Source organism: Artemia sp. Qi Xiang Cuo, chromosome 17 (assembly GCF_049724085.1).
Source record: "Artemia sp. Qi Xiang Cuo chromosome 17, ASM4972408v1, whole genome shotgun sequence".
NCBI classification, from domain to species: Eukaryota; Metazoa; Arthropoda; class Branchiopoda; order Anostraca; family Artemiidae; genus Artemia; species Artemia sp. Qi Xiang Cuo.
This window is the reverse complement of record NC_142810.1, coordinates 17,925,580-17,939,569: the sequence shown is the minus strand read 5'-3', so window position 1 is coordinate 17,939,569 and position 13,990 is coordinate 17,925,580. Positions and strand designations below refer to the sequence as shown.

Here is a 13,990-nt window from a genome sequence, read left to right as displayed (position 1 = left end):
CAACCATGTTAGTAATTGCACATTTTTGGTCAATTTTGAAAATTTTACAAGATAATGATGACGATGATCTTACATATTCTGTAGTTTATAAGAACCGTCTTTGAAGTTTTAAGTTAAAAAAAAATTCTATTTTTTATCCAAATTGATCTGAGATAAAGATTTGCTTTTCCTTGGCCTTAAATTATTATTTTTTTTTTTTTTTTAGCCTAGTAAACTAAAAACTAGGATGTATAGCAAAAGTACGATTTAGACAGTAAAAAGACTGAAATTAATTGCCAACAGGTAAAACAAAACCAAAAATACTTAAACTAGTGAAAATTACTAGCTAAGGCAATGATGTTAGTAACTGGACATTTTTGGCAAATATCATACACTTTTTGTTATTTATAAGATAAACATAGGGAATTAAATGGTTTTGAAGCTAAAGCTACAAGTAGTTGGAGCTAAATGCTAAAGGAGCATATTTTGATTTTTTTTTTTTTTTTTTTTTTTTTTTAGTTTTGCAAGATAGAGAAGGAAAGATTTGTCCAATTGTTTTATTCTTTTTTATTATGAAACGTTATTATTTACTCTGAAGGGATTTCGAGTTTACCTTTCGAGTTTACCATTTGTCGATTTTACCATTTTTTCGAGTTTACCATTTGTCTAATGGCCAAAAAAATCGCTAAAAAGACATTACCATACTTAAACAAGCAGTAAATCTTTGGGCATGATATTTTTTACAAAAGTTAGGCCTTATTCATATTTGTTTGTAAATAAAATTCTTATTTATAAAATAAAAATATAGAATAATCTATTACCATTAGTCAAGTACGAGTTTCTTTTTTCTTTCAGGAGTTTGTTCTATGTTAAAAGTTGTTGTCAGTCAGCTATTAAGGATTTTTGACCCCCCCCCCCCTCCACCTAGCCCTCCTCTTCCTGAGCTAGATTGTGAAACATGACCCAGGCTACCAGCTTCAGACCCTTTTGAGAATAAAACGACTGGTGAACGCTTGTAGGCTACAAGTGTGACTGTTTCGCGCATTCGGTATTTATCTGTTTTACCGCCTATGCTAAGTTCTTCATCTAAGTAGAACCTGTTTCGCTGACTAATCCTAATAAAATCAAACTTCATGATGAAGTTTATTGGTCATTATTCTTAATACTTCTTGGAGTGCCTTTTGAACCGAGTTTTTCATTTGTGTGCAAATATGTCTATTCATGTATATTTTCAAAATTATGTAGCTTTTCTCACCAATGGGCTACAGTTTATAGTTGTTATTTAACAGCCATTCCTCCAAAATAATGTTTGGCAAGGTTTTCAAACTTGCTCAAAACTGCTTGTGTTAAAACTTCAATTTTGCTATTCCTTTTTAGGTGCCTATCTCCTTAGTAGAAAAGATTGTTTCCTTGACAAAAACAAAGCACAGCAGCTAATGGCTCAAATTCTGGTTCATGAAGATGCGAGTTTAAAGGTAAGTTAGAGGGTTGATTCAGTTAAGTTGGGGTTTATTCACAGAGTGAAAAGTCGTCTTCAATGGCGCTAATCCGCGATCATCTTTGATCATCTGAAACATTCAGTGGAGTCAATTTACAAATATTTAGGTCAGGGGGCAAATTTTAGCGTTCAAATCCAAGGAGGAAGGTAAATTTGTTGTTTATTTCAGTGTAAACACAAAAAAGGGGCATTTTTCTATGACAATTGCCCTCTCAAATGGTATTTCGTTCAGCCATCTTTTCAGAACAAAAAATTTAGAGGTACACCCCCTCCTGTCCCCAATTGACGTCAACGGAATCATTCCTATCCAAGGGAAATCTGAATCATCTCAGGCTTCTCAAAGTCATTTTGCTCACATTTGGACTTAATCTATGCGGTCTTTCGGTTCCCTCTATGAATGAAATGGTGTAATCTTTTGTAGATGGCTGTAGTTTGAAAATTATTATTTCTTAAACAGTTCGAAATATTTCATCTTTTATATCCTACGGATTTATCAACATTTTTTTTAGTAGTAACTGTGACAGAACTATATTGATGATTCGCCGCTACTTTCGGCAAGACGTTTGGTCTTAGCTCATAATATGACTTGTCGACTTGCACCGCCAGTTTTCAATTACAAACAATTGTATTGAAAGTAAGAATGTTACGGTTTTCTTATTAAGCGTATCCTAATAATCTCGCACTATTTAAAAGAAATAATTGTGCTGTTTCAGAAACAGAGTCTTTCTCTGGTAACAGCTGGTGATAATATTGAGTTTAATTGTATTCTAATTTCTCTCAGCAAAGTCCAATTAAATTGGTTCAGTGTGAATAGTATGTGAGTATTTAGATAAATGTATGATTATGATATGTGATATATAAATAAATGAATAAGTAATAAGTTAAGCATATGGTTATTAGAACAAATTTTTTCATGTCAACACTACTGTTATCAGGGCCGTATCCAGGATTTTTGCTCAGGAGGGGGAAGAGCCAAAAAAACTTTACAAAACACAACAAAAACATATTTACATATGTTTTCGCTACTTTTGTACGAGTTGGACAAACAGTTTCGGGTATGGGTTCAAACCGGGTACCCCCCCCCCCCCTGAACAGGGGCTTGGTTGTTATGATAACAATAACGAAATTCTTGGTGACAACGATATCATGCTTTATAGTAGGATATGTCACACTTCTTTAGATGAAACTAATGAGATCAACTTGAGACGAAGTTAATGTATCTTTCAATATTCATTAGTTCTTGTTTTAGGGAAAGTCAAAAGTTCGTTGGGATGATGCTTTGCAATAACCAGGTAACATAACTTTTATCTTCACCTATCGCAGAGCTAAGAACCAAAAGAATTTGAAAAATATAGGCCATAAAATGAACTTACTTTCCTTTTCTTGCAGCTCTCCATGGGAACAGTTTGACCTAGTTTAGGTTTTTAAGAAACTAAATCATAAAATTGTCTTTATTTTCATTCTCTTTTTCGCAAAACATCTTAGATATGCATCTTTTATGTTTTTGGTGTTTTATGTTTACGTTTTATGCATCCTTTATCTTTTATGTTTTAGATAAGCATCCTTTATCTTACATGTGGATCCTTTATGTTTTAGGTTTCCTATATTGAATTGGCAATTGTGATCCTGAAAACTAAACAACAGAAAAGACTTATTTGGCAGAAGTTTGCTGCTTGAGCTGGTTGTCTTTTTAACGGATGTGACCTCTGAGCACATTCCTAATTTATTCAAATTAGGTGGACCCTATGTAAATCAATCCCCGTCTAACTCAACTCCCGTGCAATTCCATCCTCAATTAACTGAATCCTATGTAACTCAACCCCCTTCGACCCAACCCAAGTTCTATTCAACCCCTGAGACTGGTTAGGTTGACTGGGATTGAGTTGAATAAATTAAGTTGGGCGGGGTTGAGTTACACGCATACCAATCTAAGAAGATATAACAACCATTGAATAAGATCGGAAATTTTGTACGATTTTTCTTTCCCTTAACTGTTTTAGGTATTAACTAAAAAAAAACAAGTTTTTTAACTGAAAGTAAGGAGCGACATTAAAACTTAAAATGAACAGAAATTATTCCGTATATGTAAGAGGATGTATCCTCCTCAACGCCTCGCTCTTTACGCTAATGATTTTTATTGTTTTAAAAAATAAAGTTGTGAGACAGAGTCAAACGTTAGCGTAAAGAGCGAGGCGTTAAGGAGGAGGCAGCCCCTTTCATATACGGAATAATTTCTGTTCGTTTTAAGTTTTAATGTCGCTCCTTACTTTCAGTTAAAAAAACTTGTTTTTTTTAGTCAATTTCTGAACGCTTTTGAAATAATGCAGCTTTGATTTTGGCTCACCGTACATGAATACTTAAAACAAAATTCGCATATTAATTTTCCTTTTTTTGGCTAATTGGTTTTCGTGAAATTTTGTTCTGACGTAGCTTACAAATTAACTTAAGTAACAAATTTCTGTATTTGCTTTATTTTAGTGCGTATACCAGGGAATTCGCCCCTAAGACAACACTTTACATTTTATCCTACAGTACAAAACACAAGCTTCAGACTTCACGAGGGAGGCTAAATAACCTACTTCGCTAGTTCTGGAGCGATAAAAAAACTTTAGCGTATAGAGCAAACCACTGAATAGGGGGTGAACCCCCTCATTCATGTAATAACTTATGTTTTTTTTAAGCTTTAATGTTGCTTTTTACTTTCAATTGAAAAAAACTTGTTTTTTTTTATTTAATTTCTGATCGTTTTTTAAATAATGCTGGGAAATCCGGCGCTCGCTTCATGGAAATGGCCCTTCCCCCAAGGACATATCCTCCATGGAAATATCATCCCCCGGGTCCTCTAAACTGACCCTGAAACAAGACTAGAAGAAAATCCCTCCTCAAACCACCTGTGCATTTCCCAATAACCAATACTATATGTTAACAATGGGCAAAGTTGGTAACTTGCAGCCCTTCCCCCGGGAACAGTGGGGATTAAGTCATCCTCAAAGACATATTATTAAGATTTTCGACTATGCTGAACAAAATGGCTGTCGCAAAATTTTGATTGGGTGACTTTGGGAAAAAAATGAGCTTTGGAGGGGGCGTATTTGCCCTCCAATTTTTTGGTCACTGAAAAAGGGCACTAGAACTTTTAGTTTCCATTTGAATGAGCCCTCTCACGATATCCTAGGACTACTGGATTGACACGATCACTTCTGGGAGAAAAATAGAGAAAAAAAAGAAAGAAACACGAATCCTTGATCTTTCATCCGGCAAAAAATACAAAATTCCACATTTTTGCTAGTATAATCTTGAAACCTCTATAGTATGGCTATATGACATGCTGAGTCTGATAGTGGGATTATTAATATGGTTCTTTAACTTTTAGGGGCTGTCTCCCCTTTTTTTCAAAAATAAGGCAAATTTTCTCAGGCGCGTAACTTTTGATGGGTAAGATTAAATTCATGAAACTTTTATATTTGAAATCAGCTTAAAAATCTGATTCTTTTGATGCATCTATTGGTATCAAAATTCCGTTTTTTAGAGTTTCAGTTACTATTGAGCCGGCTCACTCCTTACCTACAGTTCGTTACCACGAACTGTTTGATTCGTAAACGAAAAAAATCTTGAGATATCTTACGTTTTTTACACTGCCCTTACCTTTTGACAATATTTCCTTATCGTAAATTAGCAATTGTGGATATAACTGCTATATTTTAAGACATTTATTTGGCACATTCTTAATACGTTCAACTAATGTGCAGGAGGCTGTGCCGACTATTGTTGTTCGGGTGGGCGGGGGGAGACTAAAAAAAAAATCAATAATTTATTTATCTGTATTTTGTTATGATTTTACAAGTTGGGCAAAATCTTGCGGGGGCGCTCAAACCTTCAATGTCTAAAGTCATCACAATCATCAGAAGCAAACTTTTCAAAAATTAAAACACAGAATGGAGATGAGAATTCAAGGTCTAATCAGGCGTAAAAATATTTTTGTGAAAAAATAGAACAACGTGTATGTACAGATCGGCGTTCTGTGGTTCAGTAACGCGATGAGGGAAATTGAGAAGAAATTCCTCAGAGGTTTTCCAAATTTCAGTATTTCCAGTATTGTAAACTTTCAAAATTTCCAACGTGTCGTATTTTTAGTTTGAGATGCCAGTGCCAGCAATTTTGAAGCCAGCAAAGCTATGGACCGGTAAACAGATTATCTCATTTATTTTCAAACATTATCAAAATGAAGGCGTTGAAGGTGGCGAAGTGAAGATCAACCTTCGCGCACCAGGAAAACTGTATGAAAGAGACAAACGTCTTCTTGAAATGGATCCTTCTGATAGTTACTTGATCATCAGGAACTCGGACATTATTTCAGGTAATATTCACAAACATACTTGCACCCAGGGGGGGGGGCTTCTTTCTGAAAAAAAGAAACAAATTGTGGCCTTAAAATGTGTTTCTTTTTTATTTTAGACCCCTCTTTAAAGCCTCAGGGAAAACACACTAATCCCTTTATTATGGTGAGCCTGTGTGCACTTCTATTTGTTACTGTTCATTGCTCAAATCCAATGCACTGTCATTTTGCTAATTATGTTTTGAAACTTAGGGTCTTTAAAAGTTGAGGGAAACATACCGGGCGTTTTCAAGAGGATAGTTTAAGGATAAGTAGGATAGTTTTAAGAGTATAGTTTAATTATCCAGAAGATAGTTAAGGATGTTTAAGGATAGTTTTAACTATCAAGAGGATAGTCAAGAATGTTTAAGTACAGTATTAACTATCAAGTGGATAGTTAAGGATGTTTAAGGATAGTTTTAACTATCAAGAGGATAGGTAAGGATGATTAAGGATAGTTTTAGCTTTAGGGTATGGCGGAAGCAAGGCTAATATGGTTCGGACATGTTGTGAGGATAAAGGATCGCAAACCACTAAAAATTGTTGTTTATGGGACCAAATTAAAGCCCGACTTTCTCAAATGGATAGGAATAGGAAGGGAAAATTTCACGGGACGGAGTATAGAAGGAAGTCGTGAATGAACTAACGTGTAGAAGAAGGGTACGCAGTGGTGTCGGCATCAGTCAGCTTTGTGCCGTGATGAGCTGCTACTAGTAAATAATATAAATAAAAACGAGGTAAAACTTAGAAGCATTTGTTAATAAGTAAAAGCTTTAATCAAGAAAGTGAATAATTTACTACCCTAATTAGAATTTCTGTCTATTTTATATTTCTATATTTTAGTGTATTTATTAAAAAGCAGTAAAGTCTAAGGAATTAGCTTTTAGTAGTTGTAGCAGTGGTGCTAATAGTTATATGATAATATGTTGTAAGACTATGGTCATTCTTTTCCCGCATATGTTGTAGGACTATGATCATTCTTTTCCCGCAGTGTTAATGGGAAACTCAAATATCTTCAACCAGGATTAGGAAATTTAAATTAGTTTACCATAATGGAATAAGACATTATGTGCATCCTGGTTGTCAAAAGGACAGATCTGCAATATCTCAGGAATGGCTAAGTTGAAAGTTTCTGTACTGCCTAAATAAAAATGTTATGGTTTCAATGTTTTATTTATTTAATTTTATCTGGCCACTTCGCATAGAAGGAGTTGTTGTAGAAACTTTGAAAGGGGGTCATTTAATTGGAAATTGAAAGTTGTTGTGCCATTTTTAAGAGAAGATGGTGATTATAGGGTAACAAGCCTCCTTACCCTTTTTAGCTGTCCTCCTCCCAAAGATATCAGATCAAAATTTAGAATTAATTTTCTGTTTAAATAGTCGAAATGTCTAATAACTAGGCCTCTAGGGATGACATGACCCCCCACAGCCCTTGGGGCAAGGGTTGTAGGTTATGCAAGTTGCCCATTTGTTTACATATAGGTTTTGTTACTGGTAAAAGGGGCTAATTTGATCCTGTAACACCAAAAAGAGCAATGGTGTTAACTTTTAAGGAATGTCGAGGGGGATGCTGAACTAAATCCAAGCACACTGTGTAGATGAAAGTTGTCTAAAGGGCGTATCAGCAATATCTCAGGGAAGGCTTAGGGTATTAAGTTATAATTTTCAGGGAATGCTGAGGGGGCTGTTGAAGTAAATCAGAGGGCACTATGTGCATCCTGTTTGGCAAAAGCACGTTTCTGCAAAATTCCAGGAATGACTCGGGGTATTAAGTTGAGATTTATAGGGAAAGTTGAGGGTGTTGTTGAATTAAACCAAAAGACATTATGTGCATCCCGGTTGTCAAAAGGGGCGGAACTTCCATATTTCAAGAATGGCAAAGTTAGAACTTTCAGGGAAGGGGGCTGTTTAGCTAAATCAAAAGACACGATATGCATCCAGGTTGTTAAAAGGCCATGTCCGCAATATCTCAGGCGAGGCTAAGGATATTAAAGTAGGATTTTTCATTATAAAAATAATTTATTTATAACCCACATCATAACAAGTTATGGCACTTGTGGAGTAACACAAGGAAAGAAAAAAAGAAAATGAAATACACTACAAATAAAATAAACTACAAAAAAAAAACACACTACAATGAGATTAACTGAACAGACGGACCAAAGGATGATGAGGCGATAAGCGATAAAAAGCTGATTCCGAAAACCTTCCATGCAGCACAGCCAACTTTACAGTTATATCAGGGATATCAAACTTACGAATTATCTTACCATTACTATGCCAGGGGGGGAGATAAAGTAAACATTTATAAAATATGAAATAAAAAGTCCGGATCTGCTTAACATCATTTTTCTTTAAAATGGGATAAAGACCAGAAAGATAAAGGAATGAATGATCACAGAATGTAGCATATAGCCTTCCCAGTGCACGTCTATTGTACTTCCCCCGATTGACAACAATCTTAGAATAGCCCGTTTGAATTTTCTTTTGAACATCACGAACAGTGCACTGACGTAGGCTAGAAATTGAATTAGTAACAGTAATACCCAACCACCGAAAGGCGGAAACAGAGGGTAAATCGCGACAAACTAAGGGAACATTAGAGGAAGTCGGACCATTAAAAACTAGAAATTCACATTTCTCAACATTAAGAGAAAGACCAATTTTATAAAATAGACGTGAAACTTTTGAAACCATAAACGAGAGACCTTGCTTATTTTTACACAAAAGTAAAAGATCATCTGCTAAGGCAAGATAAGAAACATCTGAGAGTCCAATAAGATAATTTGATCTAATTTCATCTAAAATACCAGAAATGCACATTTTGAATATACTAGGTGATAAAACCCCTCCCTGTTTGACACCCCGACATAAACGGACAAACGGAGGTCCAGATTTATTAATTCGGAGGAAAGAATTCTCATACCAGAAACGAAGAAGAAAAATGACTGAAAGATTTACACCATTATTAAAAAAGGAAAAAAAAGCTTGACTGTGGACTACACCATCAAAAGCTTTAGAAAGGTCCAAAGTACTTATATAAAGCAGCAAGCCTTCAGCCAGACTATTCATAAGGGCAGGAGAAAGAACGCAGTGTGCATGTTGACAGCCAATACCAGATTGAAACCCGAATTGAGTCGATCCGAAATTTATGTTTTCATTTAAATGAGGAATTAAAATATATTCAAGGATTTTACTCAAGTTAAACGTAGTGGCTATAGGGCGATAAGATGAAAAATGAGAAGGGAGTTTTCCCAGCTTTAAAATTGAGGTGACATTTCCACAAAGAAAGCTATCCGGAACCAGTGAAGATGTTAAACACATTTGGAACAACAACTGCAAATGAAATAAAAGAACAATACACTTTGGATTTAGATTATTTACACTAATACCATCAATATCAGCGGATGAAGATTTCAGTTGCTTAATTGCATTTTCAACAGCAGTTATTGATATTGGAATAATATGGATTAGATGAAGCGAAGGTGGAAGAATTTTCGAAAGCAACCGAGAATAATGTGACTGCATGAAAAAATTAATTTTGGAAAAAATTACCGAATAGTAAACATACCAATGTGAACTAGAAATCGAATCACTATTATAAATATCATTTTTATCCAGCTTCTCAGAATTGATCAATTCTAGACCAATTCTTTTTAGAGGCTGGAAATTCCATACCCTTATAACGAATGGATTTAAGGTACGTTTTATAATCATTCTTTGTTTTCTGCTTTATATCCGCAACAGACCCCATCGTAGGTCTACCACAATCAACCCAAATTCGAAGCCAAAGTTTTGCCTTATTTTTGCAATTCTTTAATTCAGGATTAGCAGCCCATATAGATTTCCACGTTTTTATACGAATACGTTCTTTGGGAACCGCAATTTTTTCAGCTTCTTTCATACATCTAATTATATCATCATAGTATCTATCAAGATCACGCTTACTACCCTTTACTTGACATTGCAGTAGATGGTAAGGCACACTTATACAACTAAGAAATTTATATAAAGACAAAAACAGCAATATTGGCTCTTTTCCAATTACTACTTTTAAACCATTTAGAATTCCCAATAGGGGCAACATTGCAAAGGTTACGTTTCAGTTTAGCAGTAAATGAAAGCGATAGATGGTCTAAGTCATGAGTCTCAATATCAACATGAATCATCGAGTATTCTAGCTGTGACGAACTGAGTATATGATCAATATTAGAAACACTACCAGATTGGTGGATGCAGGAGTAGAGTAAATCTTTCTTCAGAATCACGTAAGGGGACATGCACTCTAATATTTCTTGAATTCGATAAATTTGTTTATCCAAATCTGTAATAAAGTCACCAAGAACTATAAAATCAAGTTTAATTTCTTTGACACGATTCCTCACGGAATTTAAAGACTTGCATGCAATAGCAAATCTATTTATGGAATCCACTGTATTTTTTTTATATGGAACATAAACATTATTATTATAGTCTCATTAACATTATTATAAACATTATTATAGTCTCATTATTTGCGTCATGGGATTCACATTGGCTACGAACATTTCCGGCTTACTGATTATAAGTTTTTACCGCGAATGTGCTACAAATGCGGGTCGCTAGAGCATATATCGTCGGGCTGCTCTAGCGTGAAACGTTGTCTCAAGTGCCTTTGTAGTGGACACTCTCATTCTAGGAACAACCCTTGCCAGAATGAACCTTGTTGCTTCCATTGTGGATCTCATGAGCATACTGGATTTAGCTTTCGCTGTAAACAGTTAACCGAAAAAGTTGCAAAGAATAAAAAATGATTAGTGCAAAGATTATATCTCTGAATCTGAATGGTTTTGGTGATAATCAACATGTATTACAGTCTATACTGCGCGATCTGGATATTTTGTGTCTGCAAGAGCATCATCTTCTGGACCACTCTACTAGTCTTCTGTCGAGCCTGTCGCAGCAGTTTAAGTGTTCTATATCTCCAGCTACACCTACAGCTGGACGCCCATCAGGAGGCGTTTGCATTTTTATTCGAGAGAATATTCCAGTTTCAGTGTTTGCCGTTAATCATTATTTTGTTGCTGTTCGAATCCCAGGGATTATTGTTTTTTCGTTCTATTTACCAACAAAATATCATACTATTTATTCGAATTTCGATTTCAATTTTGCATGTTTAGAATTCCCTCGAGTTGTGGCGAAAGTTCCATTAGATCCCCAGTGGTTTACTTGAGGGGATTTTAAGTGCAACCTAGATATTTCTCATGTCCGCTCCTCCCCTCTGTTATCTTTGTTTTCGGTTTTAACTATAGTTTCAAAAGATGCGGATTTTACGTATGTCTATAATTCTGGTTCTTGCTCTAATCTAGACCATGTGCTGGTTTCAAATGCAGCGTTATTACCACAGCCTGTTCATGTTGGGTTGGATATGCCTATTAGTGACCATTTTTACCTTTCTTTTCATTTAAATATTCAAATTCCATCTTATAAAATTATCCATCGTTCTAGCCAAATTGCAAATAAAATGATCTGGGATCGGGAAAAAATGTGCAAATATCATGAAGAATCAGATATACTTTTAGCTAAAATAATTGTAAATTATTCTAAGGATGTTGATCAAATTGATATTGATCTATTTTACCTTGAAATTGTTCATAGTTTAAAAGTTGGGGCTAATAGAGCATTTAGGACTGATTCTTTCCGTCGTGGATCTCCTGTTTTAGATTGGAACCTTAACCTGATTTTAAAGCAAAGCCAAATGAATGCATCTCAAGCTTGTTACCTTTGGAATTACGCGGGAAAATCACGATCTGGACCATTTTATGATGTTGTGAAATTAACTAAACGCGTTTTTCGGGCTGAGTTGCGTTTGCATAATGAAATTATAAAAGATGAAATTGGTTCAAGGATTACTAGTGATAAGAATGAGCTATGGAGTTTGGTTAATTCTAGACGTCGTAATAATAATTATTCACCAGATTCTAATAGTTCTCTGAAACTAGATGATTGGATAACTCATTATAATCAAGTTTCTTCATCCGGTGATGCGGCAGTTGAATCACGGCTTGACTCTTTATTATCGGAAGAAATTTCAAAGCCCCGCCCAAATAGTAAAATATCTGTTTCTGTTGATGATGTAACGGTAGCAATTAAAGCTCTAAAAAGTAAGCATTCTTTTGATCATGATGGTATACATTCAAACCATATAAAATGGGCATCCCCCAAAGCAATCTTTCTCCTCGCTACTCTTTTTACTACTATTCATTCTTCTGGAGTTCTTCCAACTAGCTTTTCTCCTGCTACCATTTCACCCCTTTCAAAAAAAGGAGGGAATACGAATCGATGTTCTGATTACAGGCCGATTACTGTTTCGTGCCAGATTAGCAAAGTTTTTGAGTTAGTTTTATTAAAGTATTTGGAGTCTTGTAACCAAGGCCTGAATCAAATTGGGTTCCGTAAGGGTCTAAGCATGGATGTTGCTCATACCCTCCTTTCAAGAATAATATCCTTTTGTAAGCAATGGGATAGAGTTTATACACTTGCGTTAGATTTTGCGGCGACGTATGATTCAATTATCCATTCTTGGGCTATGACTGCGCTTCTGAAGAATTATACCCAACTTCCAGTAGTTTTGATTTTAAAAAAGTGGTATGGCTCCTCTCTTATTCGTATTAAGTGGAAGAATCAGTTTAGTGATCATAATGTTAAGTTATGTAGGGGGCTGAGACGAGGAAGCAGTATTTCTCCTTTGATTTTCAATATTAATGTTTCGGGGCTATTTGATCAAATTCAGTTGACTTTTATTTATGGTAAAGGTTATGTTCTGTCGTGGATTGCTTACGCAGATGATTTACTCCTTTTGAGTCGATCACTTCAGTCACTTCAACAAAATGTAGATTTTTTAGCAAAGGTTTTTAGTGAGCATGGACTTCGTTTTCACCCTGAAAAGTGTCAGTTTTTAATTCTTGTTCCTAAGGCTAATGATCTCGTTAATTCAGAAATTTCTGTCCGTATTTATGATAGTATGTTAAAACCTTTGGAATCTTTTTTATATCTTGGTGGGCCTTATGGACCAACTTTAGCTCTATGCCGTGCTTCTATTTCTAAAGCAGTTAAAAGTAGAATAGCGTCTAGTTTCGGGGCAGTAATTTGTCTTCGCTATCTTCTTTCTCGGAAATCACTGGCTCGGGTATATAATACAGTCGCTTTGCCTCAAATTTTAGTTTTTTCATAGCTTCTCCCGTTTTTTAGAATTAGTAATATTGCGCATGTAAAATCCACATTTTTTAATTTTGCTAAGTTCCTTTGCCGCTTTTCTAAATCTAAATCAAATACTTTTTTACTGAATGCATATAAAATAAAAAACCCTGTTGATGTTTTGGAGAAAAAGCAAAAGAATTTTTTATCCAAATTAAATGTTTTTTCTCATAATTTATATAGAGCTGCGCACGAAGCTTAATTTATTTTATTTTATTTAATTTTTGAATGAAGTGTTAATTTGTGAACTGTTAATTTATTATCTATTGAATGAAGTGTTAATTTGTGTGGTAATTTTGATTGAAGGCCTTTGCGTATTTGTTGTTATATAGTTTAAAATAATTTTATGGCCTGTTGATTAGCGGTTATTATTTTTATTTATTTTTTTTTACTCTTCGTATTCGGAGGAAATAAAAAGTTTGAATTGAATTAGCAAACACAGTACTGTTTACTCTCACAGCAAGAATGTGTTTATTCGAATAAAAAAGGGATGGGTTCGAAAGATCAATACTTTTTTTTAAAATACAGGCCAGACCTCCAGAAGGGCGATCACGCGTGGGAACTGCATCAGAAGTAAAAACCGAATGAATAGAGCTTCGATGAAGGAAATTTCTGCTAGAGTAAGTTAACAAGGTTTCTTGCAGGCAGATAACGTCAAAATTCTCGTTTAGGGATATGTTGGACTAAAACAAAACACACTACTTTGATCCAAGTGGTCAAAATCACGTGTCTGAAATCTTTAAGAAACATCTGAGGGTATACAGTTAAAACCTCCTGGGAATGTTGATAGGGATGTTGAATTAAATCAAGACATTTTGCTCATCCAGTATGTCGAAAAGGCATATGTGCAAATTCTCAAAATAGCTAAGGGTATTAAATTGAGAATTTCTTGAAATTTTGAG

General features: G+C 34.9%; 1 protein-coding gene across 2 annotated transcripts in view; it reads left to right on the top strand.

Moving 5' to 3' along the window:
* The window catches only part of Polr3A (RNA polymerase III subunit A), a 123,381-nt gene that overhangs the window by 44,735 nt on the left and 64,656 nt on the right, over positions 1 to 13,990 (top strand). For both annotated transcript variants that reach the window (XM_089103441.1, XM_089103442.1), the window contains exons 3-4: positions 1,357 to 1,454; positions 5,612 to 5,834. In XM_089103441.1, coding sequence (XP_088959567.1) covers positions 1,357 to 1,454; positions 5,612 to 5,834 — 321 coding nt within the window. The remainder of the gene's footprint in view (positions 1 to 1,356; positions 1,455 to 5,611; positions 5,835 to 13,990) is intronic.